At 34.4% G+C, this 27,777-nt stretch overlaps 2 protein-coding genes across 2 annotated transcripts; one reads left to right on the forward strand and one right to left on the reverse strand.

Annotated features, from left to right (window-relative positions):
• Window positions 1-2,623: 2,623 nt before the first annotated feature.
• On the reverse strand, window positions 2,624-13,110 carry LOC128556141 (MAM domain-containing glycosylphosphatidylinositol anchor protein 1-like). Its single transcript, XM_053540105.1, has 11 exons — window positions 13,014-13,110; window positions 12,518-12,631; window positions 12,123-12,236; window positions 8,093-8,206; window positions 7,603-7,749; window positions 7,201-7,314; window positions 6,241-6,390; window positions 5,578-5,738; window positions 4,670-4,868; window positions 4,193-4,216; window positions 2,624-4,027 (listed from the first exon to the last, which is right to left on the reverse strand). The coding sequence occupies exons 4-11, from the start codon at window positions 8,190-8,192 to the stop codon at window positions 4,023-4,025; spliced, it is 900 nt and encodes a 299-aa protein (XP_053396080.1). The 5' UTR covers window positions 8,193-8,206; window positions 12,123-12,236; window positions 12,518-12,631; window positions 13,014-13,110; the 3' UTR covers window positions 2,624-4,022.
• A 515-nt stretch (window positions 13,111-13,625) lies between these two features.
• On the forward strand, window positions 13,626-27,579 carry LOC128556099 (uncharacterized). The gene is made up of 8 exons (XM_053540003.1): window positions 13,626-13,705; window positions 18,384-18,415; window positions 18,712-18,734; window positions 19,964-20,061; window positions 20,351-20,518; window positions 21,913-21,959; window positions 22,992-23,105; window positions 27,572-27,579. The coding sequence occupies exons 1-8, from the start codon at window positions 13,626-13,628 to the stop codon at window positions 27,577-27,579; spliced, it is 570 nt and encodes a 189-aa protein (XP_053395978.1).
• The last annotated feature ends 198 nt before the right edge of the window (window positions 27,580-27,777 follow it).

Consider the following 27,777-nt stretch of genomic DNA (forward strand, 5'->3'; position numbering starts at 1 on the left):
CTTAGAATGATATTCTTAAATCTTGCTTTTTCCGTTTCGTATTTAATTTTATGTATAATGTCTTGTTTGTTGTTGATGGTTTTACTTTTCTCACCTTCTAAACCCCCTAATTTTGAGCCCCACCTCTCTTTTGAAATGTGTGAGGTTAGGTATCCACCACATATTGGCTGTTGTTTTACAATCAGCCGTCCCTGAGCGATGTCCCACTTTGTTTTTGACTTATTTTCTATTTGTTTTGTTTTTTCTATGAGTGTGTGCGTGTTGGTCTTGTGCACGTCTATAGTTGACGGTCTAACGGAACTACATTGTTTGAGCGAGACTTTACATTCAATCAGAGCTGTTATACTTCGATCTTTTCAGATCGTTTAGCACGAACTACGTATTGTGATATTGGTACTGTTTGTTCTTCAGCTTGGTAAATTCGACTTTGGTGGTTCCAATACTCCCGCTTTTATAGCTTTTGGTACTGTAAAATCAACCCTTGGATATGGTACCTGCTTTTTTTTATTTTCTTTTCTGTCAGTTTCTGATACGCAGGCTCCCTAACGTAACCTTTCTGATTTCCACTTTGATTAGTTCTGCCGACTGGTTTCTCGTTTAGGACAAATCCATTATTCTAACTGGGAACTACATGCCGCTTTTCAAAGAATTACACACTAGTATATCATTGAAAGTTCCATGAGCACCGCAATATGAACTCATCTGCGAATGTGTCTGAATTGCTTTTTACACTTGAATCCAGTGTGAATGTTGAGTTCTGCTCAATTCGGGTTGAATACTGCTTAAGCCGGTGCTAGGGGGCGTGGGCAGTGTTGCATTTTCCATTACTTCTCATGAACAGACTCAATCAAACCGAGTCTGAAATTTTCACTGTTTGCCTTGTTCTCGGTGCTTCCGAGGGATCTACTTTCCAGATTTTATTAGATGACGTAGGCGGTAGCATGAATTTCCACTACCGTCCATGAACAGTCTCAGACAAACCGAACTTTCACCAGTTTCATTATTGCCTTGTTGGGCGACCTGTTGAGTTTTCACTTTTTTCTATTTCATTATCAATTTATCACAAAGCGTTGTTTGTGCTGTGTGGCGGCCGTACATTCAATACATTCAATTGTAGGCGCGTAAAATGCATGCCCAATGGCATGCGACAACCGACCTGCCGTTAGCCAGCTGGAGGGCTTCCTCAGATGAAGAATTAACACCCCGAGTGAAGCTTGGACTTAAATCGGTGAGGTGCAGGTAATTCGAGGTCAGAGTCCTTATCCACTCTGCCAGCTTGTATACATAACCTTTAATCTTAGACAACTTTGTAAAGGAAGTGCCTCTGCTTGATATTTGTAAACAGTGTCAGAAATATCGTCTACTACTCTATGTGTGAACTGTACCACACATATTCTACACTATAATGTAAGAAAGATTAAGAATACATCAGTTACTTTGTTATTAGGGACCAATCTAATAAAATCTGGAAAGTAGATCCCTCGGAAGCACCGAAAACAATACAAACTGAAAATTGCAGACTCGGTTTGATTGAGTCTGTTCATGAGCAGTAATGGAAAATGCAACACTGCCCACGCCCACTAGCACCGGCTTAAGCAGTATTCAATCTTCAAATCTAAATGAGTTGAAATCAATGATCCCGAAGGACCAGAAAATATAACAACACTGAGATGAAGTCGAAGCGACTTATTTCGTTTAGTCTATATAGGCAACTGAACAGAAATAAGCACTAAATTAAAAACAAATCATGTTTTACTAGAGATATGAAAATGACAGTGTCTGTATGACTTCATATAATGTTTCAGCATTATAGAACTACACAGTAGTATTATATTCATCCATCAAAGATATGTCACACGTTGCCAAAAAGTATCACAAAAGAGGGAATAAAACAGATTTTCTTGGCAAATTATTTGTTTTGTCCATTTTAGGGAATGTCTCACCTTTCAATGACAAACCATTTTACATATGCACATAATTATACACATATATTTAATTATAAATTGCACTACTGCAACTGTTCGTATAGAGCGAAAACAATAGGTTTGGTTTGAAAATCCGAGGTTCTTCCTCTTCTATATATGCGAAGAGACCAGCATAATTTGTCCAAAAGTAATACGTGTAGTAGATTGGATAAAAACCCCAAAGTTATCCAACACAGCTCGTTCAAACTTTCAATGTACTGAGAAAAACATTAGAGGGATATATACTTCTACTTAAGTCCTTCCAGCATCTACGCACCTAGATGTGGTTAGTCTACATTTTCTGACTGTCTTTTCAAACAGTGTTTACTTCTGCACTACGTAAGCGTCCACATATCAATAACAGCAGCTGCCCTCGAAGTCACTGTGACTAAGATAACCTTAATTAATAACCAGTATTATATTTCGTAATTATCCACAAAGTTTTAAATTATCAACGATATCTCTCTATTATCAACACGAAATATGCGTAGATTAGATCTGATTTACTTCTTTCCCTAGGGTCAAACTGCTCGGACTATTTGACAATCTTGTTACTGGGATGGCAGATGGCTGAAACACGGTGAGCACCGAACTTTACTCAGTAGAGAGAGAGAGAGAGAGAGAGAGAGAGAGTGCGTAAATACAAGGGGGTATAGGGGAGAGGAGAAATATCAACAACAAACAAGACGATATATGTAACATACATTACGAAAAGAATAAAAACAGGTTGAAAATAGGGGCATTAGAAATCCTTCTCTTCCTGAAAGACCTGAATTGATTGCGCATGAAAACTACATATGTTAATATGCAGTATCTACTAGTTATACGATTGTATACAGCTCTTTCTATAAAATCAAGAAAAGTATTTATATTTATTAGACATATTGATATATTTTTACACTTCCGAATATAATAGTTAAATACACACCTATAATGCTGTAAGCATTGTGAACGCTGAAGCATATCACACAGTATTGTTCAAGACACAGAGTAAAAACATTGTATCCTTTCATCCGTTATGGTATAATCTACTATGCATTAACAAACAGCCTCATTTGCCAACATAGTCACTTTGCATTGGTCATTGTAAGTCATGAAAAAGAGCTTAATATGGATCCTCCCAATAAAAAAAACAGGATTCATACCTATCTAAAGATGCTTTTATAAGCATCAAACAGTTTACGAGGATTAATCGTTTGAAATGTGGATGTCAGTCGATGAATGTCAGAGAAAGTTTATGGATGCCTGATCATTCACCTACAATAATTTATTTTCCGCCCTTAATTCAGATGAGATAAAGGCAGTCTATCAAATGCCGTAAAATGTATGTCAATCAGTACTAACATATTCTCCGCTTTTAATGCCAATTTCTTTACATGGATCACTTACGTCACGGAGAATATATGCCTTGTCAAGTGGTCTAACTTGCGATCAGTAGGTCTGCGCTCTCCATTTTGAGCTATCTTGGTAGGTGACCCCGACATTTGCTATAGAGCGCTCTATCCAAAATAAAAACCAATCAACATATCTTGCAAACTCTTTATTATCAAATACATAGATTTTTCTTTGAAACATTTTTGGTCAATTAAATCAGGCAAGAAAAAACAAATCCACAGACAGATATCTGCACCTTTTTTTGATAAGATATCATATTACGTCTTTTATGACAGGAAATCATGTTACATCTTTTATGAAAAAAAAATGTTATGTCTTTACGACAAGAAATAAAGATTCATCTTTTATGACAAGAAATGATATTGCTTCTTTTATTACAAGAAGTCGTGTATGTCAAGAAATCAAGTGACACCGTTTACGGCACTATAGACACTACAAAGTTGTCCTATTTCTGCTCTCTACTGCATTCAAATTGGAACATATATTTTATAACTCGCAGAAAAGTAACAAATTATACTGTTTGTGTTTCTAGGTGCATTTAAGTGGACTGCAATAAATATATACAAATATCATAGAAATAAAGACCTCAAAATGTTTGTAACAACTGTACTATTATCACTTTCTGATTAATAACATGGAGTAAAATATTCGTTCTAGTCGTCTCTAACCTGTAATGAAATCATTTTATCATTAGTGCGTCAAATAAATTGTTGCAATAGTTAATAATCACAATCTTAATATCTCTATTTAATCAATATATAAGATAAGATATAAGTTTAAAAATTAAAATAAATTTCGATTAAATAATTAAGAGAATCTTCAAATAAACCTACCGACTATAGGTGCTCCATGGCTTCCTGTAAAATCGATATATTTCAGATTTTCCTTCACTTTACAGAATCATTTTTATAAAACCAAACTTTAGATACAGATCTCAAATCTCCTAAATTATGATGAATACAAGCTAGTGAAATAAACAGATAGCTTTTTCAAATACTTTTCCACTGAAAATAACGAACAGACGACAAAAAACAAAAGGAATAAGTTAAAATATCTGGTGCATAAATATCATTCCTTGAATTATGAAAACCCGAATTTCTCTACGATGTTAATTAATCTTAAGACATTTTATTAGATAAAAGAAATATAATGAGAAACACACAAACACATCATTCAACTTTAATGAATTCTTCAAACATACCGAGTACTATTCACCCTTTTGTCCATTTAGTATTCTTAGCATGGGATTTAAACATGCGCAATTTACTCTATTGTGATATAGCCCTCTATAACCTCATCCTATACCATACCTTGGCATTGTCCATCACGTATGATTAAGTCATCCAATGCCGTATCTCCATGATATGTCGTTCCGACGTCTGCCATGAGGACAATTCTGTAGTCATTTGGAACAGAATCACTGGCTATTGTAACAGAAGCTAGTTTCCATTGTGCCCCCTTGTCCCCTGCCTCTTTAAACACCCGTGTTTCCATTTTCGTACACGTGTCCTGTATCAGGGTTAGGGTTAGGGTTAATGTCATTCAGGTAACAACATCAGCGGTAGCAAACACGGAATAATGCACGTTACAGCCTGTTACAGTCTTGTTACATTTTTATTTAAAGTGTAGAATTAAATCAACAAATATTTCTAGTTTAAATATGGACTGAGCTTCCGGCATCATTACTATTATTAATGAGGGACGACTGTCATGACGAAACTGATCATATTTCACAAAATTTAAACACACATGTATGACATTGTACCGCCACGTATAACTCTGACATTCAGATGTAAAAATATACTGATTATATGTTTAAGTCACTGCAAATCGAAGAAGCACAGTAACTGACAAATGTACCCATTTCATTACCTGTCGTGAAATGGCTCGATTAAACTAAGTCTGCTACCTAAACATGGAGTCATTTGAAGGTATTTATTATAATTAAGTGTATAACAGAATTCGGCTTAATCCGGCGTTAGGGGCCGCGAGGATGGTACTCATTTCATTACCTCATTTCATCAAAGGACTTTTCATTGGTTTGTTGAGTTTTATGCTTAAAGTATTGTTTTACATATTCAAAAGAATCACTGTAACATTTTGTCAATGGAACGTTATGTGCGACTAAAATACCAACTAGAAAGTTTAGACATTTTAGCTACATTTCCAGATTTAAATAATTTACGTAGATAAATGTTTCAGATGTCATATGTTTTACCTGTAAAAATACGAATAATGTTCCAGATCCGTCGCCAAACATATAATACCAAAACTCGAAACACATCGTCCTATTCGCCGGTAGGACATGTGATAAAATACTGGCCTGTTCCCCAAATTTTCTTGGTGATGACGATTCTACATATATGTATATTCCCTGTACTGTAAAATAAACAGTTTAAGCAATATATTACAGTTCGTTATAGGATGTATATGCTCATGTTTTTATATCCTTATCAAGTTTAAAAGCAGATAATGGTTTTATCAACGTTTAAACAAACACAAGGAAGACATGCAGAACAAATTGTTCATGAAAACACATTTGAAATGTTTGCATCAATTCATTATCATAATATCAGGTTTCAATGCTTAGTTAAAGGCATGTAAATTAAAGCGTATGACTTATTATCTGGAACTGTATCATTAACATGTAATACCTGTTTCAAGTGAATAATCAGCACCAAACCCTGTACCAATATTTGGTTGGGCCATTTTTCAATAATTCATGATATGTTTTCCTCGGGGATGACAGACACCCAAGTCCTGTACCAGCAATATGTGTAGGAACATTTTCATTAACATATTATAACCGTTTCTATCGTATGATCGACTAAGATCCTGTTCTAACAGATTGTGTAAAACCATTTTAACTAATATATAATACCTGTTCCTAGCGTATGATCGACATCAGGTCCTGTACCAACAGATTGTGTCGGACCATTTTGGAAAGTCCAGTCAAAGTTGTCATTCTTCTGTTGTTCCCAGTCACACAATGTTCCATCATCGAAATCACACACTTCTTCTTTGTGTAAAGCTATAAACAGGAATCATTAAAACGAGATAAATCAGATTTTCGCATATTTTCCTTCTTTGGATATTTAACAGTGTTATATAAATTTTATAGTAGCAAAATAATTTTTGTATTTACAAAAAGAAATGAAACTGTAATGTAATGCAGTTACTATATTCTTCTTGTGAAGTGCACTGTTTTGTCCAAAATATAATTATTTAAGTTTTAAAGGGTAACGTAGTTCACAATATAGCAAATGTAACATACATAAGGGTCCTGCAATGTATTATTCTTCCCAGAAAACCCGCATATACTTTTTGTAAAGTACCAAGTTTTCATAGCATAACCAACACTCTTACAACCACACTTCAGAAGTAGGTTTCAAGATGACATTAAGTAGGTTTATCTTGTATTAATTTTGGTATGCCTAATTTAAGGATATTATTAGGCTGCAATCTTTCGAAGTCATCTTGACAGTCTGTATCAATTTTATGTCATATTGCTACATTTGAATAAAACTTGGTGCTAGGGGGCGTGGGCAGTGTTGCTTTTTCCACTACTGCCCATGAACAGACTCAATCAAACCGAGTCTGCAATTTTCACTATTTGCCTTGTTCTCGGTGCTTCCGAAGGGATCTACTTTCCAGATTTTATTTCTATATCATAATATAAATTCTTATAGTATCTATCTTTTTCGCTATTGTAACTTAAATACCTCTAAGAGATAAAGACAATAGTATGGTCTTAACTTAAAGAAATATATGATGCGTACACATTCTGTTTCAAATAACTTATATTTTCAAACTCTAGGACTTACTTAATCTTGAGACCTACCTGTAATATCCACATTGAAATATCTGGTAATGTTAGGACCTGAACCGTTTGAACCAGCACAGATATATGTTCCAGAGTCGCCTATTGAAGCATGCGGTTGGCGGTATACTGAAGCTTAAAATACATACATAGAAACATTCAGTGTCGTTATATATAATGCTTATTTTTCTATTTTAGTATTTTATATCTCTAAGTTCAAAAAACCTATTTAAACATTAATGAACAGTGGTTAAAAGCCGAAACATTGATCTGAAATTTAAATAACAGAAAGAGAGCGTTTATTATCATTTCATTTTATCAAATACATATACATGTAGCTGCTGAACGTTTCTTCAAAATTTATTTCCAGTAAAGCTTCTAAAATTTCTGTTAGTGCTTGAAATATCACGTAAAATTTCAAACCTTTGATATATTTACTGTTGAGGTCACAACCATTTAATTTTGACCAATACAGTGTATGCTGCCCAGACATGCTGCAGTTCAGTGTTAGTTCACTACCGACAGGTACTTTCAAATACGTTTCCTTTGGTCCATTCATGGTGAGCTGTACTAAAGGTGAAAACAGATAGATACAGAATTTATATCGTTCATTATAGATTACATCTAAGAAAACATTTACTAAAATATATTTCTTATGTGTTTATGTCAATTGTTATTCAATATCCTCTTCTATTACATGTATAACAAAACAGAAATATTACAGTCAGTTTCAAGAGAGTTCATTGACTATTGATTAGCTGACATTCCTCCTGTTAATGAAGTGGTAGGCCGAACAATCAATGTGTTCTGTTCATGCTGAGCGCCAGATGGTCCTCACTTTTAAAATTCAAAATACAAATACAATTTTTATGTAAATATGATATCAATTAATTTAAAGTATTCATATACTTACTTATAGTTTCACACAGCTCTCCCGTAAATCCCTTTGGACATTCACAAAGGAACTGGTACTCATGGGAAAAACAGATTCCTCTTACACAAGGGTTACTCATGCAGGGATCATTACCTATAAAAGATGCGAAACAATACAGTAAATTATGCTAATTATAGGTATCAGATAAGTAATAAGTAGGCATGAAATTTTCCGTATGGAGTGTACGCACGCATTGAATGTACATTATTAGACTTATGTAAAACATAACCCTAACCTTTAGTCAGTGTATAGTACGCCCATACATACGTGCGTAATGGAATACGATTTAAACGGCAGTGTGCACGTGCCTGCTAACATGCCGCAAAGCGCAGTTTTAACCATATCGTTTCCTTGTTTGTCACACTTATATTTTCTGCTTTAAAGGGAATTCCGGTAGTTTTTTATGTGCATCTTTTTGCGCAGCCGACACCATCTATGGAAAATTGAAGCGAAGTCAACATTTTTTGAAACACGTGACAGAAAATCTTAAATATGAGGAATCTTGAATAAAATAACATTTTAAATAGGTTTTATTAACAATCAAATGTTGATACTGGTTTATGTTGTATTGACATGAATTGTGCGTGACATGTATGTTGCCATTTTTGTGGCTGTGTTTTGACAGCGCATTTAATACAAAGACAGTGTTGTTTATATAATGTTAGACAATTAACTTTGTATAGATACCCTTTCAGAATATTTAGTATTCAATTACAGAAAGAATTAAGAATTTTTAAAACATTTTTTAAACTTCTTGTAGATAATTTATACATGTTATCACTTTGGTCAGATTCGCGCCATTTTTGTCCGATCAGAAGTTGCATTAAAGGTCCATTACTAAAACCCGAACGAGTATTATATGAAAACCAGAGTTTGTAGCTGAGACTTCCTATTTACTGAAAATATGGCCCACTGCATCGGTTCTGACCAAATAGTCATGAACATGTTCAAGAATAACTAACAAATAAACAAAAACTGTTGCCTATGTCAAACCGAAAGTATGCTTTCCGACTGCTTACGAACCCGTCGAGCATCTTCGGACTTTGTCGGAAGAATCCTCCGAAACGAGGCTATAATTTATAAATAGATGCAAAATATATCATATGCCCAAACGATAACGTGATTTTTACAAACTTAGCACATGAAATTCAACAATTTTGTAACTCACAAAAACTTCATGAAAATCATTCTTATAATACAGGTAATATACAGCTATACTACAAGTTTTCATAAGGACAATTCAGGCCCTTTTTGAATAAAAGTGTTTTTACAATTTCGTCTGTAAACTTTTTCAAATAATCTCTTTTCAGTATAATCTTAAGAATATAAATGAGTAACTGTCTTACACTGCAGAAACAAAGTATGATTGAAATTTACCTAAATACACTTATTTATGTACACATGGCTACATTAATTTAATAAGATTTTAGACATTAAACACATTGTCTTGGCCTAATATATGTCACTGTCAATTTTAAATTTTGTACATCTCATATTTTTCGTGCAAGTCGTGCATAATTACCATCATGGAAATACAGTTATTTTGTTGCGCGTCTTAAATGGATATTCGTTTGAAACAATTTTAAAATCACGTGATCTCGAAGAATTTCCGACCGATTACCGAAAAGCGATAAACACGAAAGTAGGACAAAATGACCCCATGTCAGTCTAAGAAAATACAGAAACAATCATTTGTTTCTCTGTACATGTGTTGATTTCAAGGGAATATTGCATGGCTATCGTAATGTTTAGTACTATATTTCAAAATGTGTGTCTTTTTTTTTAAGATTTATGTCTATTCATTTGTCTTTATTTTGCACCTTTAAAGCAGTTTTAACTTAAAATTTTGCCAGGTGACCCATACTTTTTGGCCATTTTTAGTTTCACAATACAATGGTTTATTTACAATGAAAACAGGAAAAAATTTCTAGAAACAGTCTATTCAAAATTTGTAAAAAAATGTTCTTTACTATGAGTATTTTCCATTGAAAAGAGTTCACAAAAGTGAATACGAAACCAGATTTTTTTTTATTTGTACGCATAACTGTCATGATATTGTATAACATATATGACTATGATATGAAATAAGTAAATAATAAAATCTGTAAAAAGAAAAAATCTTATTGTGCTGTCTTTATGCATACTTTGGTTAGTATTTATAAATAAAGCAAAAAATCATGAAAATGTTGAATCAGTTTCAGCAACAATGGGTGTTCTCAAATTTGTTTTCACAAAAACAAGCCTGGTGACCCTTTGCTTTTATTTGTTCATTGATTTTAGCACAAAGTTTCTTGACATACATGTGAATTTGAAAAAATTCTGTGGAAGAAAGAAGATTATAGGAATTCTCTTTTAAAACCTAATGTACAGCTGTTTTGAATTTCTAATAAAGTATTTTGCTTTATTGCTGTTCTTGTTTTTAGTCTCCTTTACACGTTTACACATTCTCATGTTTGCTGATGAGAAGAAGTATTGCATAATTAATCCACGTTTTGTTGCATTTTTTTAAATTGTAGTCCTCTTTATACATGTAAGGTCAACCAAGTCGGTACATATTGGCTGAACTCTTTTTATGAACGCCTGCATTTTGTTTGCTACCTTATTTAACGTGCCAGGGCACTTATACAAGCATTTCGATATCTAAAAGGAAACAAATATGTATTTCAAAACATATATATTTTCCAGATATATCCAATAGATTTGGAAGTTTACAATATTGTTTTTCAAAACATATACATTCAACATCTAAGTATGATAAAAATAAATATTTCATCAACTAAATTTCGAAGTTAACAATATTTTTTCTCAAAACATATATTTACTGGATTGAACAGAACAGCTATTTCTTTTGCTGTAAGAAAGTTACTAATTTGTACATAATTACACTCCCAAAACAGGTTTTATTTACTTTCCAACTACATGATACAGTACTAGACTGTGTAATTTTGAACAGTTATTTCTACTTTTTGAGTCTATTGTTGTTCTTATTGTTTGTCCATAGGTTATGATATGTTTGATATTATTGTTTTCGGTTTTTAGTTTTATTTTAAACGTATTGGTTTATAATAGTTTATTTGGTGGTTGAGTTTTTGTAGGCTGTTTGTATGAGTTCATTTTTCAGTCACTATTTCATCTGGCTTAAAGCTAGTAATGGTTTGATAAAAAATTGGGTATTCATTATTTCCTAGATTGTATAAGTATTTGCACTGTTGAAAAGAATAAAAACATTTTCTTGATATCAAAGAAATGTTCAATATATTCAATGTCTTTTTCATGCCATTCTTCATAATAAAACATTTACACCCACTCCTTACGTTCGAACTTGAATTATTCCAGAGTATCTTGCTCCACTAATATCACTTTATTTATCCTTTTCAAAATTGGCTATGCAAATTAAACATTGTTTTATATTTGTTTTGACATCTATATTATTCAAGTTGAATTAGAATTCTTCCAATCAAATCCTTTTACCAACCATTCTGACACATGTCATCGTAAAAATATGTTAATTGTCATTCTGACACCTATCACCATCAAAATCTGTTAAATACCGTTTTGCCAATTGTCATCCTGAAATCCTGCTGTCTACTCCCATATACCTATCGCTGTCAAATCATGTAACTAAACATTCTGCACTTTTTAATATGAAATCATGTTTCCTTTTCCCTGACAAACACAAAACCGAATAACCTGCTATTCATCACCAGGTCCTGATACCATTTTAAGCTCGCCCACAAAACTCAATAGGGAGAATGCAGATCTACGGATCTCTGGGTCGTGATTTTTAGCAATGGGCGAGGTTCTTCGTGACGATTTGATAAAAATACATTGTGTCTGAAATCATTCGTCCTCTACTTCTGATTCATGTGGGGAAGTTGACAGTTACTTGCGGAGAACAGGTAAGTACTTGTACAGAATCCAGGAACACTGGTAAGGTTAACTGCCCGCTGTTACATAACTGAAATACTGTTACAAAACGGCGTTACCCCAAAACAAACAGAAAACCTACCATTTTGACACCTGTCACCATCAAATCCTGCACGACACTGACACAGGAACTGGTTTATGCCATCTTTACACAATCCACCATTTAAACACGGCTGGGAGATGCATTCATTTACATCTGTAAAAGGTTTGTTTCAACAATACAAACTTCTGATGTATTGTGGATTTCAGTCTAATAAGGAATTTTGTTGAGATGATTCTGTTGGTAGCTTCATCATGGAATTGTATCAAGATAATTGAACTGCTATGATAAATTGTTAATTGATTTTAATGTCATTTCGTAGGAGCGAAAATACCGCTGTTCTTTAAAGATATTGCAAAATGCATATGCATATGACAAGGTATTTTCAATTATTTTATGACTATGATTAACAGTCTTGTAGAATCCATTTATCTCACCATTTTCGCAAAGTTTTCCAACAAATCCATTCGAGCAGTTGCACGTAAAATTACCAATATTATCCACACATACACCACCATTTAGACAAGGCTGTGATTGGCACTCGCTGATACCTGAAATAATGAATGATAGAGACACTAGGGCGAAGTATACATGTTTCATATTCATGAAAGCCGGATTCGTTTATACATTTCTTTTCCTTTTGGTAGCGTGCCATTATTTGTATGTAGTCATAAAGTTTCCCTTAAGGCGTGAGGAGTGTTTCACTTTTTATCACCTCGATGTATTGGCTCGATCAAATCGAGTCTTCTTCTGTTTTACGTGACTGCGTCTCATGCTTCCAAAATATCGTTCTAAACCTTTTATTGTCCAAAACAGATCAAAATCGTCATTTGAGCTAAGTATTTGCATAAAAGAATTCCATTTGATTTATCAAAATAAATTTTTTGAACAAAATTATATGAGACAACGTATTTTGATAGAGCAAGTACATACTAATTTCACACTTCTTTCCTGTATACCCAGCAGGGCATACACAATGATACTTTGGTGCATGGTGAAAACAAGTCCCTCTTAAACACGGATTTGAGATACACGGCGTCGGCGTGAGCGTGAGCGTCACACAAAGGTTAAAGTTTGCATACCACCCCAAATATTGAGGTATTGCTTTCATATTTTGCATACTTGTTTACAGGGTTCGATCTTAATGCAGTCCCGCGATCCTGAGGACACCTATTTTAGCGGAGGGCCTCCTGAACTTGGAAGCTGGCTGTCCCGTTGGGACAGGAAGTTTTCAGTTCAATATAGCTAAAAAACTTACCAAAAATACCAAAATGACAGAAAAACCTTGCTTTGAAACGATTTTCGAAGTGGACATCTGTTCTAACCACAGTCCGGATGTTTACTCTCGAATACATACATGTACGTAGACTGGTTCCGCGTCCTATAAAATATATAGTGTGAAACCACAGAAGAGACAGCGGGTACCAGTCTAACATGTATGGTACGGTCCGGGTACGGGGTTTTACCATGTAGCCTCGCTTTCGGTTGTCCTATATTTTTGCGATTATTTGTTTACCTGTCAAAAAGTCATGTGGAAATTTATCGATGGCGTTACGGAACCAGCCATTAAAAAGCCAGAAACAAAAGATCAGCGTTTGGCAACGTGATTACGAAAAAAAACCAACGTAAGCGTGATTTTCAAAGTTCATGGCTGAAGGACTACAAATGGCTCTCACACGACGCAGATAAACAGGAAATGTATTGTGAAGTTTGTAGGCAGTACGAAACCGTCGGTTCATTTGTCACTGGCTGTGTATTGAATCATTTTAAATAGTGTTAACAATCGATAAAATCACTGAAAATGGGAGGGATTCCTGAAATCAGGGAGGGACAGCTGAATTTGTAAGGAGGAATCCCGCCAGGATTGTTAGAAAAAAGGTAAGCATCTAACCCTGTTGTTTACCATCATGACCCCAGTCTGTAAAAAGGAGGAGGCAACTCTATCAAGCATTTTGACTGAATTATGGCCCCTTTTCGACTTAGAATATGCTTATTGTAATGTTAAAGTTTTACTCATTGCGTATATTATACTGTCAAGCACTGAGAATAGTCTAGCGCACTGTCCACTGACAGCTCTTGTTAACTCATCTGATTTTTAGCTCACCTGTCACAAAGTGACAAGGTGAGCTTTTGTGATCGCGCAGCGTCCGTCGTCCGTCCGTCCGTCCGTGCGTGCGTCCGTAAACTTTTGCTTGTGACCACTCTAGAGGTCACATTTTTCATGGGATCTTTATGAAAGTTGGTCAGAACGTTCACCTTGATGATATCTAGGTCAAGTTCGAAACTGGGTCACGTGCCATCAAAAACTAGGTCAGTAGGTCTAAAAATAGAAAAACCTTGTGACCTCTCTAGAGGCCATATATTTCACAAGATCTTCATGAAAATTGGTCAGAATGTTCACCTTGATGATATCTAGGTCAACTTCGAAACTGGGTCACATGGGGTCAAAAACTAGGTCAGTAGGTCTAAAAATAGAAAAACCTTGTGACCTCTCTAGAGGCCATATTTTTCATGAGATCTTCATGAATATTGGTCAGAATGTTCACCTTGATGATATCTAGGTCAAGTTCGAAACTGGGTCACATGGGGTCAAAAACTAGGTCAATAGGTCTAAAAATAAAAAAACCTTTTGACCTCTCTAGAGGCCATATTTCTCAATGGATCTTCATGAAAATTGGTCAGAATGTTCACCTTGATGATATCTAGGTCAAGTTCGAAACTGGGTCACGTGGGGTTAAAAACTAGGTCAGTAGATCTAAAAATAGAAGAACCTTGTGACCTCTCTAGAGGCCATATTTTTCATGAGATCTTCATGAATATTGGTCAGAATGTTCACCTTGATGATATCTAGGTCGAGTTCGATACTGGGTCATGTCGGATCAAAAACTAGGTCAGTAGGTCTAAAAATAGAAAAACCTTGTGACCTCTCTAGAGGCCATATTTCTCAATGGATCTTCATGAAAATTGGTCAGAATGTTCACCTTGATAATATCTAGGTCAAGTTCGAAACTGGGTCACGTGCAGTCAAAAACTAGGTCAGTAGGTCTAAAAATAGAAAAACCTTGTGACCTCTCTAGAGGCCATATTTTTCATGAGATCTTCATGAATATTGGTCAGAATGTTCACCTTGATGATATCTAGGTCAGGTTCGAAACTGGGTCACATGGGGTCAAAAACTAGGTCAGTAGGTCTAAAAATAGAAAAACCTTGTGACCTCTCTAGAGGCCATATTTCTCAATGGATCTTCATGAAAACTGGTGAGAATGTTCAGCTTGATGATATCTAGGTCAGGTTCATAACTGGGTCAATTGCGGTCAATAACTAGGTCAGTAGGTCGAAAAATAGAAAAACCTTGTGACCTCTCTAGAGGCCATATTTTTCACGAGATCTTCATGAAAATTGGTGAGAATGTTCACCTTGATGATATCTAGGTCAAGTTTAAAAGTGGGTCACGTGCCTTCAAAAACTAGGTCATTAGGTCAAATAATAGAAAAAGCTTGTGACCTCTCTAGAGGCCATATTTTTCAATGGATCTTCATGAAAATTGGTCAGAATTTTTTATCTTTATGGTCACATGTGCACAAAAACTAGGTCACTATGTCAAATAATAGAAATAACGACGTCATACTCAGTTCAACACTGGGTCATGTGGGGATAGGTGAGCAATTCAGGACCATCATGGTCCTCTTGTTTTAAAAAAAATGTGAGTTATTGTCATCACTTGATCGGCGTCGGCGTTGCATGGTTAAGTTTTATGTTTAGGTCAGTTTTTCCACTAAACTATCAAAGCTATTGCTTTAAAACTTGCAACACTTGTTCACCATCAAAAGCTGACTCTGTACAGCAAGAAACATAACTCTATCCTGCTTTTTGCAAGAATTATGGCCCCTTTTTTATGCCCCGAAGGGAGGCATATGGTTTTTGAACCGTCTATCGGTCTGTCCTCAATATTCGTGTCCGGTCCATATCTTTGTCATCCATGGATGGATTTTCAAATAACTTGGCATGAATGTGTACCACAGTAAGACGACGTGTCACGCGCAAGACCCAGGTCCGTAGCTCAAAGGTCAAGGTCACACTTAGACGTTTAAGGTCATTTTTCATGATAGTGCATTGATGGGCATGTCCGGTCCATATCTTTGTCATCCATGGATGGATTTTCAAATAACTACGCATAAATATGTGGCACAGTAAGACGACGTGTCACGGGCAAGACCCAGGTCTGTAGCTCAAAGGTCAAGGTCACACTTAGACGTTAAAGGTCATATTTCATGATAGTGCATTGATGGGCATGTCTGGTCCATATCTTTGTCATTCATGCATGGATTTTAAAATTTTTGGGCATGAATGTGTACCACAGTAAGACAACGTGTCGCACGCAAGACCCAGGTCCGTAGCTCAAATGTCAAGGTCACACTTAGACGTTAAATGTCATATTTCATGATAGTGCAATGATGGGCATGTCCGGTCCATATCTTTGTCATTCAGGCATGGATTTTAAAATAACTACGCATGAATGTGTGGCACAGTAAGACGACGTGTTGCGCGCAAGACCCAGGTCCGTAGGTCAAAGGTCCTAAACTCTAACATCGGCCATAACTATTCATTCAAAGTGCCATCGTTGGCAAGTGTCATCCTAAGGAGACAGCTCTTGTTGGACTTAGAAAATATCAGATTTCTTGGTTTAGGTAAGTTTTTCTCCGAAACCATCAAAGCTATTGCTTTAAAACTTGCAACACTTGTTCACCATCAATAGCTGACACTGTACAGCAAGAAACATAACTCCATCCATTCCTGCTTTTTGCAAGAATTATGGCCCCTTTTGGACTTAGAAAATCATATTTCTTGGTTAAGTTTTGTGTTTAGGTCAGCTTTTCTCCTAACTATCAAAGCTATTGCTTTAACTTGCAACGCTTGTTCACCATCAAAAGCTGACTCAGTACAGCAAGAAACATAACTCTATTCTGCTTTTTGCAAGAATTATGTCCCCTTTTGGACTTAGAAAATATAAAAACACACAGGTAGGACAAAAAAGTCAGATGAGCGTCTGCACCCGCAAGGCGGTGCTCTTTTTCAGCTAAATTTTGCATGCAACTTACTGTCAAGCTATAATTTAGTAACAACTACATATATCAAATTGAACAACTTACATTTCTAAGTTAGAGAAGTCTTGGTTGAAATATATTGAAAAAATGTGGCCATTCTTTTACTTGGAAAATTTGGTTGAAGTTTTACGTGCAAGTTTCCATAATAAAAGACGCTTGTTAGATTTAGAAATTTTTTAATTGTGGAGCAGGCTGTCTTGTGTACATCTCTTGTTAGACTGAAAATAGTGGTAATGCTTTTGTGTGATCGAAAGGTGTTATAAGATTGCCAATAAGGCCTGTATGCTGTCATTAGACAACTCTTGCTCTTTCTTAAATAAAATATGTTTTCTTTGTAACACAGTGATAATGTTAAAGAAAATTTTAAATCTTAAATTTAAGTTTCAAAGCCTGCCAGATTAGAATAAAATTTGCATCTGATTTAAATACTGTGAATGAATTGTTAATTTCTTTATGATTACTTGTACTTATTAGCATAATTGCCTAAATACAGTGATATATTTGTGAGGGTTCATGTCATTTAACTCACTGACTTTATTAATTGAAACTTCAATTTAAACAGAGTCTTTATACAGTTCTAAAGTATATTGCATTTGTTTAAACTGTACAAGAAATAAATTTAGGGCTGTCATTGATGAAATCCAGATCTCAAAAAGCAATTTCATCAATACATTGATATAATGATTATCTAGGGCCTTATTTAAAAGAGAACTCGTAATGTATTTCAAAAACTAGAGCACTTTGTATGCTGATCTTGTGATAGCATGGACTCTTGTAATATAACAAGACAATATGTGATTTGTAATAGATTTAGTATCATATTTACCAGTTTTACTGTTTAAGAACTATATATGAAAACAGACTCATTGGTCAGAATAGTTTGAGCATTTTCAAAAAATAGGACAAACCACCTACTGATTACTACAGAGGTAATATGTTATAATTGTAGGCAAACATTCAGTTTCACCATACTGTGTGAATCATAATTACATACACAATGCGGACAAGGTTTTTCTTTCATCTTCAATGTCAGATTCTCGATGTTGATATTTTTACAGCATATTCTTGACAGCAACTGTTAGACGTCAACAATTTCTTTAGACGAAATGTCTCTATAAATTTCTATAAATTTGAACTGTCAGTGGCAAAAAATCTCTCTGCTGGTAAAGTGCATACTAAACCATTTAATCTATTCCAGTTACATGGAAGTGTCATTAAAAGCTCCACCAGGTTAGTCCACTGCGCACGTACTGGTAACTAAAGGCACAAAGTGCCCGTGTAAATATACATGCATACATAAGCACAAAAGGTTTACAAAATTGGCAGAACTGAAAAGGACAAGTGACAAAAATACACAATGCCTGTATTGAAATAAAATGATAAAATAAATTCATTAATAAACAGTATTCCAAATCTTTAACAAATTTAGTCCAAAACAGATCCTTTAGATTACAATTTTAATTTTTTTAAAAGATCATATGACTTGTTATAATTATGGAAAAATAATAACATAATTGAACTTACAGTAAGCAGGGATAAGGAAGATGAGGTGGGTTCGAGCTCAATTTGTCTGTGGATTTTAAAGGTTTCAAGCTTATTCAAGTTAAACTGAATTTTTGGGAGATCTGTTAACAGTGAGAGCTATTTCATGAGAAGTGTTATTTTCGCCGAAATACATGTATACGTTCTAAATCTTTAATCCGGCGCTAAAGGGTATAGACAATTTTATCATTATGATAAGATCCTCTCGAGCCCGAGATACTTGCTTGGTTACTTTCCACTACTACAAGGTTAGTATAATAGCAAATTACATCTTGTACTAGTTTATTTTTGTACGTTATATCAAAACTTACGACTTTCGAGATGGTAACATGTAATACAATAATAACCACGTACCAGATTTTGAGTAAGCGTTTAGAAATAATAATTGATATACCTGAATAGAATGGAATCAAACCAGCATCGTCTTAAAATATGGATTTGTCCCTTTTATTTTCTTTAATTGATATTACTTAATTGTAAAAAAAATAAATTCAGAAATAAAACATCTAAACTAATCTAGAAGTGGAAAATACAAATATCTTGAAATTTGAAAATTGGGAAGTAATATTGATAAATGAAATAATCTTCTGCAATCATTAGATAACAAAAGGAAACAATTCTGGTCAATCGTCTTGGAAATTCTCCAACATTCTTTTCGATATGTGATATTTTCTTGCTTAGTTTTTATCTATGTTTTTCATTCATGGTTTTGTTAATGTAAAAAAGCATTTTATTTTGTTTATGTCAAGAGTCTAGGTCTTGTATGCAACACATTGCCTTGATCGAGTGAATGTGTAGGCCGGATTATTAGAATAAACATAAGAATAATCCACCCATGGATAAACAGTTAAAGTTCGAACAGAAAAAAAAACAATTTAAAATCTTTGAAATTTAGGGTGACCTTGACCTCTGAGAACGAGTCTGGGCCTTGTGCACGGGAGACACGTCGTTTTATTGTGGGGAGCACATGTGATAAATAAAATCAAAATCTCTTGATGGATTGTGAAGTTATTGACCAGTCATGAAATAGACCCTGTTAACATTTGATCTTCAAGCGTGACCCTTACCTTAAGGCTACGTGTCTTTGATTATTGTACGACATTGGACCATTTGTATCAAGTTATATGACAATCCCACAGACGATGAAATCTAACTGGCTTCAACTAGTAGGAGTCTAAGAACTGTTAAAAGTAAGCATGATTTGATCTTATATCATATTGTTTCTTTTTATTTTAGGGGAAACCATACTTTGTTGACATTCCATCACCGGACCAGTTTGTTAACTGCAAAATACATTCGACATGTGTGGTAGCATTATATGTCAAATCAACGATGTAAGTCAAATGCAAAAGGCTTGACATGATATTTGATGAGTTATTTTTCATCATAAATGTACGTTTATGAAAAAAATAAATATCGTAAAACCTTGCTTCAGGCAAATAAGCTTGTTTTGATGAATATATATATTAACAAGAAACAAGCAAATGCCACCGGCGCTACAAACAGACGCCAATGTGTTTAAGACGTACACTTATAGCATAGCAAATGTTAATCACAAAGTAAAAAAGCTCTACCACTTGGTCTTTAATGAATTGATAATATAATTATTGAACTGATTTATAGCAAGGTGGTAGATGTACACGTGACTGAAAGTTACATTGATCGATATCAGTTGGGTCCAATACAGATCGTGATACATAAAGGTGAAACAGTGTACCAAACGGATCTTTCATTTGAACACTCACTGCATGGGAAGGAACAGATCTGCTTTGTGGCAAAGAATAAAAATGGGTATGTTAGATAAGCATAATGTGTATATATTTTCTTCTTACACTTAATACTATGTGTTATTGGACACAGTTTGGAAGCTACAAAGCATATAAAAGAAATAAACTGGCTGACATATTTATGTGATATAAAAAATACATATGATCGACAATGGCCAATGAACTGTATGTGGCATTATCCGAAATCAGTCCTTATTTTAAAAATATCACAAAAGTGAAAAAAGGGCAACCAAGTTTAGTGATATTAAAGTACATCCTTTACTTTCAAGAAATGACATATTTCGCTCTGCAGAAGGTAGAAGAAATAATGTAGATTTAATAAAAAAAAAGAAGAAAAACCACAGGCCGTCCAGCACGACACAAACGAAAATGTTGCAGGCTCGGTTTGACTGAGCCTGTTCATGGACGTTAGTGGGAGTGCAAGCTGCCGTTCACGCCCTTTAGCTCTGGGTTGAGCAGAACTCAACATTTACACATGTTATAAGTACCAGAATGTAATTTAGAGACATACGCAGATGTATTGATCTTCTAATAAAACCTGTGACGAAATCCTTTGACAGCTTAGAACACAACCAATAAAGTAATAGCAGACGTGTTAGGAGAGGGGCTCTGTGTCTCCGTCAAATCTACCCTTACCTTTTAGTTTTGATAGTTCGTTTATAGGAGGAAACGAATTCTGCAATATCCACACCCCATAGTGCCTGTTTTAGCGGAATGTTAAATTAAAGCGGAATTTTATCACAGCAAAATTGAATGTTAACTATGATCTCCAAGTACCAAAACAAATATAACAACACATATGTTTTGCCAGTGTCGTTTAAAACAGTGAGTTTTGTGGACTTCTCTACTGAAATAATTGGTGGGCTTTCAAGTTTTATATATAAATTCTTCAAAAATGTGCAAATAAAATGCTAATTACGTGACTGTCACGTAATTAGCATTTTATTTGCACATTTTTGAAGAATTTATATCTAAAACTTGAAAGCCCACCATTGTTTTAGTAGGGAAGTCCACAAAACTTTTATGACAGACGGACAGGCGGAATGACGGACAAACCTAAATCAATGTATCTCCCCACATATTCGTTTGGCTTCTTTTTAGCGGCCTTTTCTTGTTTGAAAGGACCCCATTCGGCCTATGGAAAACCCTATGAGGAAGAGATTTTATATAAATCTGGACATGAGGTATCTTTGGAGATATTTTATTGACTGTTAGTATATATTCGTCGCCATTGCTAATGAAACGTTTTAGAATCCATAAAAATAAGTAATTGGCAAGCGCAAAATACATTACTTATTACTGTTAATGGGTTTAAAAGGCAATGATCGCATTTGGAAAATTTATTTGAATATTCAATATATTTTGCTTGTATATCGGGAACATTAAACTATTTTACAGAGTTGAAAGTGAGAATGTTTGCATACAGAGTAAAATTGAACCTCCAAGTAAGTGAAAAAATGTGTGTATGACATAAATACCTACGTGTAAACGTTTCTTATATTGACTGTATATTTTTATGATCTGCTTTGAAAATGGCTATAGTTATAATTCAATTAAATTCATACATGTACAAAATGCTTTGATTTTCAAAAGTGCTATTGATTTAGGTAACCAAACAGGGTTATGCAATTTTTGTCGAGCCCGCTCGCGGAAGCGAAGACATAGTTGTCCAAATGGCTGTTCGGTGTATGTGCGTTTCGTGCGTGCATGTGTCCGGATTTGTTTGTCCGGACCATAACTTTGACATGCATAAAGCAATCTCGTTTAGATTTGGCATGAATGTTAATCTCAGTGAGACGGAGTGTCATGCGCAAACCGCAGGTTCCTATCTCTAAGGTCAAGGTCACACTTAGAGGTCAAATGTCAGATACAAGAATGACTTAGTCCAGAGCATTTCTTTTCCATGCATGGAGGGATTTTGATGTAACTTGGCACAATTTTTCACCATCATGAGACGGAGTGTCATGTGCAAGAATCTAGAATTACTTCCCTTTGTTGTTACTATAAATAGCTTATATTGTTACTTTTTTATTACTGGTTGTAGGGAAAAATCAAACCACTTTTCTGTAGTACAATATGCATCTTGCATCCAATTTTGAGGTGTATTTTGACCTATCTCTACCGGCAAGAAGTTTTGTATGGACTTTTTTAAAGATTTACTTCCCTTTATTATTACTATAAATAACTTATATTGTAACTTTTGCAATCATTATTTATTTGGCATAAATGTTTGCCTCAATGAGACAGGATGTCATGTGCAACTCCTAGTCCTTTTGACAGCTGGCGGGCTCGACATGTTGTCCGTGGGCATCTAGTTTTGATTGACGTGTCAATCAGGAAATATAAATAGCGTTAGAAGAGTTATTAAAGCCAGAACTACTTGCATATTGTTTCTTTTCTTTAAAGGTTGTACTTGAGTAGAGAGGGTACATGTAGTACATTAATTGTACATATATTTAATACTTTATACCTGATAGATCCGTGTGTATCTGCGCCATGCTTGAATTCAGCTACCTGTGTAATGGAAACAGATACAGGAGGATTCACTTGTCGCTGTCTGTCTGGATTTTCGGGCAAAACATGTCAAATTAGTAAGTTCATGACATCAATATACAAGAAATTATATTCACATCTTTTATAACTGCCATCAATTTCAAATTTACTATGGTAATATTTAGATTTACGAATGATTTGATACATGAACCATGTCTGAGCTGTAGCGTAAGCAAGTTTTTTTATGTAACAACATCTGACGAATCAAGATGGGTATGTTGGTGTAGGAACATGTAGGGCGGGAGCAAAAATATAGTCCAATGGATTCTGCAAATGTTCTTTTCACGAATAAAACGTGTTTGAACATTTGTCTTGTATAAAACTGTTCATTTTGTCTGTATTCAACCTAAATATTACGTAAATAACATTCAGTGATAGCATGTCTTATTTTACTGCGAGTATGAGATTATATTTCATACAATGAACATTACAGAAGAACGTCAACATGAAAAGTATTGAGTCTCAGATCCTGATGTAAGACTGAAAATGCTTTATGTATCTGTACTTGCAACTTGAACAAGTGATCGTTCCGCGATCTGTGTATAAAACAGAAAGAACTGCTGAACAAGTGCTCGTGCCATGATCTGTATAAAACAAAAAGACTGCTAAACAAATGTTCGTTCCGCGATCTGTGTATAAAACAGGAAGGACTGCTGAAGAAGTGTTCGTTCCGCGATCTTAGTTTAAAACAGTTAGGACTGCTAATCAAGTGCTCGTTCCGCGTTCTATTTATAAAACAATTACGACTGCTACTATGCCCCAACGATAACTTGATATTTACAAACATGACTATAAATAAATTAAAATGGAACATAGGGAATTCAACATTTTTCTAACATGTTACAATCTAAATATTTCTATATTTTGTACCAATGACAAATTAGCTCAGGGGTAAAGCATACTGTCCATGTTCAACAGATCTTTTGCCGTGTAGGTTCGAAACTTAACATCGACAGTCAATTTTTATTCAATTCCTTCATGAGCTCTGTGACAACACGACAGAGAGGTATCTAAAGGCGACATTGCAGATCAGAATAGTTTAGTATATATAAAAGATGATGTTGATTAAATGCATGTACTTTAGCCATGCAAACTCTGAAGATACTAAATGTGTTATATAAAGTCATATATACAAAAACAAACCATCAAAGAAAGAAACAAAAATACGGAAGCAAAAATGAAAACGAATAGGAAAAAGCAAAAATGAAAACTAATAGGAAAAACAAACAAATACATCTGGAAAAAAAACCTACATGAGGATTCGATCCCACACAACGATTCGCTTATATCCAATTCTTGTCTGCATTTTACCCAACTGATCTATGTTGCCACATACTAAGTGGATATTTAAAATGGAAGAAATACTAATATTTGCTTGTCAAGTAATGTGCAAGCATTATGAATTGCTATTTCATCAGTTATCATGAATTAGACTCGTCCTCGCGTTTCGGCGGGAATCACGTTATCATTGGGGATTAGTACTCGAGTGTTCGGTCTGTGATCTGTGTATAAAGAAACAAGAGTTCGTTCCGCGATCTTTAAATAAAACAGGGTGGACTGCAGTATCTTTATTTCCGTGGCTTCAGTAATCTATTTCCTTATATCATAATTGATTTCAGTGGACTCTATGTTTTATAGAATAATATTATTCGGTGTACAAATATATATTCTAGAAAAGAAGTGTTTCCGCCTGGAGATATAGGGGACTATCTTTATTTAAATAATATTTAATTGCTCATTGGTTTATAGCTTTTGACATAAATAATTAAACAGCAAATGGGCCTCACAACAAGTTTAAATAGCATCACCTGTAAGCAGCAGACAGAATAAAAGAACACTATTATTTTTTAAATAGCACTAAATAATATCGAGCAATTATAAACTACAAGTGAATACATTTCGAGTTTTTACCGTTTCATGATAAAAATATGCCAGAGATTGTATTAGTTTGTTTGCATGCTTGTGACCTGTCACATAGAACTTTTTCTCATTCACAGTTATTTTTTACGCCGCGCTACCTAAACTTAGCTGTTTCCAGCTAATCAGCCGTATAAATTTAAGACCGGATGATGGCACGGTACCGTCCAAATATTGAAATATTGTTTTGATTTAAAACTCAGCCTTAAAGGTATTAGACCCGTAATAGAGTACCCCACGTTTTGAAGATTACTCAATTCCTACCATAAACCTACTTTGACTGAATTTTTTCAGGTTCAAGCCCCGGTGGGACTAAATTTATTCCCCCCACCTCTTTTTTCTTTTTTCTAGTAAGTTTTTCACCTTTTTCAAGACTGGATTTATTGTACGAAAATTAATTGTTTCACTTGTTAACCATTTCTTCCTGTTTAAAGTTAATTTTCCTCTGAAACAGAAGGGGACAGAGTTAAACAACTTAAAAAAATACTGAGTTACATACGGTAAAAATTCTCTATTTTGACTTTACTCTTTAGATTACATATTTAATTGTGGAAGAAATGTAGATAGGTTTTGCTTCTGCCCAAAGGTTATTTTAAGTGAGCAACATTTAAAACAGTCCAAACGGACTCGACTTTAATACTACAATGTTCGAATTTTGTCTCAGATTTTTATTTTCACTGGTTTAAACATAGTCGCATGATTAACGATAAAAAATCGTTTTACTTGAAGGCAGAGCCAAAACGCTCATTTACCTCCAACAATGAAGTCATTACATTTTGACGCAAAAACAAAGCTACGCCCTTGGTCGATATAACTTTTTCCAGATCGGTGAATCCTCTTTTCGATCTCTTTAAAAGGAAATAATTGTGTAAAATTATAATTATGAATTTAAGATATTTCTAGATTACCATTTATTTTACTTTTACATGCTTTAATATATAAAATATTCAAAAAGTGATTTCCATCTGATATACAGTTATATACAAAAATATCGATGATTAATTGCTATAATTAAATCTTTGACAATACTTTTATCTATATACAAATGTGTCAAATCATAACAAACAATAAAAATACAGAAACAACATATTTATGAAGAACATTCTATTACTTTTCAACTCTGAAAATTCGAAGAATTTTTCTCACTATTTCAAGACTTACATTGCTTTTGTGTAAGTCACCGAAGGCAAGTAGAGACGTGACGTAAAAGACGTCGTGAAAGCAGTATGACGTCATCGCGCATTGCGTGTTTATTTCATGGCATTTATGCGACAGACTATGTGTATCACTAACTTAAAGCATCATAATATGAATATTACGAAACGCGTTAAAATGATTTCACTGAAAAATAACTTAACCGTGCAAAGTTGGTTTCATGGGCCATTTATACCCCTCTATATTCTCATGATGTGTAGGTGCTTTGGAATTTTGGTTGCCATGAATACACAAATAACTTTTTATTTGCAGTGGTATTTGATTTGCTTTAGATAACTGAAATACAACATATACATGTTTCTAGTTTCTGTTTAAACATAAGAAAAATAATGGTTTTAAAGCTTTTTTTTTTAAACTATTTATTATGCAATAAATGCATCATGTCACTGATACAGGCTTTCTCATTGAACGGCCCTTTCTTAAAGATTACAAACAGATTAACTTTAAAACTTGTTTAAGAGTCTTTCCTAAAATGTATTTTTCTAAAGTTACTATTTAACATAGTTAAAAAAGTTATTTCTTTCATTTCATATCCTTTCCGGTTACGTAATAAAACGTATAAGCGTCTGATGGCATTTCATTTTCACGTTTCCGTAGAATCAACATTTATCACAAGAAATTCTTTTTGAATTTATTTCTGAAAGTTCTATATATGTAGCTCTCAACATACGGAAATATCTAACATCCGAGGCACATACTGACACATCTAAAAAGGGCATTTTGAACGATTTGACGAAGTTCCAAAAGTCTCTTTATACTGTTGCTCCGTTACGGACCCCTGTGGGATTTGTGTTTATTCGAGTTCAATTATTTTTTCTTAGATGAAAAGCGGACAAGTCGTGCTAAAGCCGAGGTATTTTCAAATCGTTAGAAAAAGCTGAAAATTGACTCTCTATATGCAAAAGTCCGATGAAGTCCACAAGCACATATTTAGGCGGGGTAACTCCTGCGCTTGACCCCTGACAATAAACCAATGTAAATGCGACTTTCGGTTTCAAGTTAAGCCTTTTCACTTTTCATTTTCTTTACTTCCGGTAAAAGCTGAAAGTCGCCGGTGTCCTTTTCTGTATTGTCAAAAACATACATTACCTGGCAAGATTGTATAAAAATTTGCTCGTCGTCCTAAGGATATAAGATGCGCTTGCTTAAGAATTCGATTATTATTTTGACATTTTCTTTGTTTCCATGTTATATTGTTATTTCATTTGCCTAAAGCGGAAACTGGACGATCAACGCTAAAACTAACGAGAACAACAACAGAATATTTTCGTACAGCCGATAGTTGGACTAACATTCGAAATGAATTACAAAACGTTAAAAATAAAGCACCGGCAAAGATATTAAACTTAAATGCAGATGTTGATAATTACAGGTTATTAGATTTGTATCAATAAATATTCACGAGTTCTGCAGCGGAGATATTGCGCGACTTTAGGAGCGAGTGCATATTTCTTAATGCAAATCTACTAATCTTTTTTGTTACATACGCACTTAAAATTATTGTAAAAATGTTACAAGTCTGTTGTTAAGCCTGAGTGAAATTGAAATTGTCGTCGTTAAAGTACTATTACCAGCGAC

The sequence above is a fragment of the Mercenaria mercenaria genome, chromosome 4 (assembly GCF_021730395.1).
Source record: "Mercenaria mercenaria strain notata chromosome 4, MADL_Memer_1, whole genome shotgun sequence".
NCBI classification, from domain to species: domain Eukaryota; kingdom Metazoa; phylum Mollusca; class Bivalvia; order Venerida; family Veneridae; genus Mercenaria; species Mercenaria mercenaria.

Bases quoted from the DNA above. Each gene is read 5' to 3' on its own strand.
- LOC128556141 (XM_053540105.1), bottom strand. From the start codon at position 8,192: ATGAGTAACCCTTGTGTAAGAGGAATCTGTTTTTCCCATGAGTACCAG. The intron at 7,750-8,092 runs GTAAGTATATGA...TTTCACCTTTAG, and splicing joins AGAGCTGTGTGAAACTATAA to TACAGCTCACCATGAATGGA. The intron at 4,869-5,577 runs GTAAAACATATG...ACCCTGATACAG, and splicing joins CATTATTCGTATTTTTACAG to GACACGTGTACGAAAATGGA.
- LOC128556099 (XM_053540003.1), top strand. From the start codon at position 13,626: ATGGCGTTACGGAACCAGCCATTAAAAAGCCAGAAACAAAAGATCAGC. The intron at 13,706-18,383 runs GTAAGCGTGATT...AATCTATTCCAG, and splicing joins GATTACGAAAAAAAACCAAC to TTACATGGAAGTGTCATTAA. The intron at 21,960-22,991 runs GTAAGTGAAAAA...TATACCTGATAG, and splicing joins GAGTAAAATTGAACCTCCAA to ATCCGTGTGTATCTGCGCCA.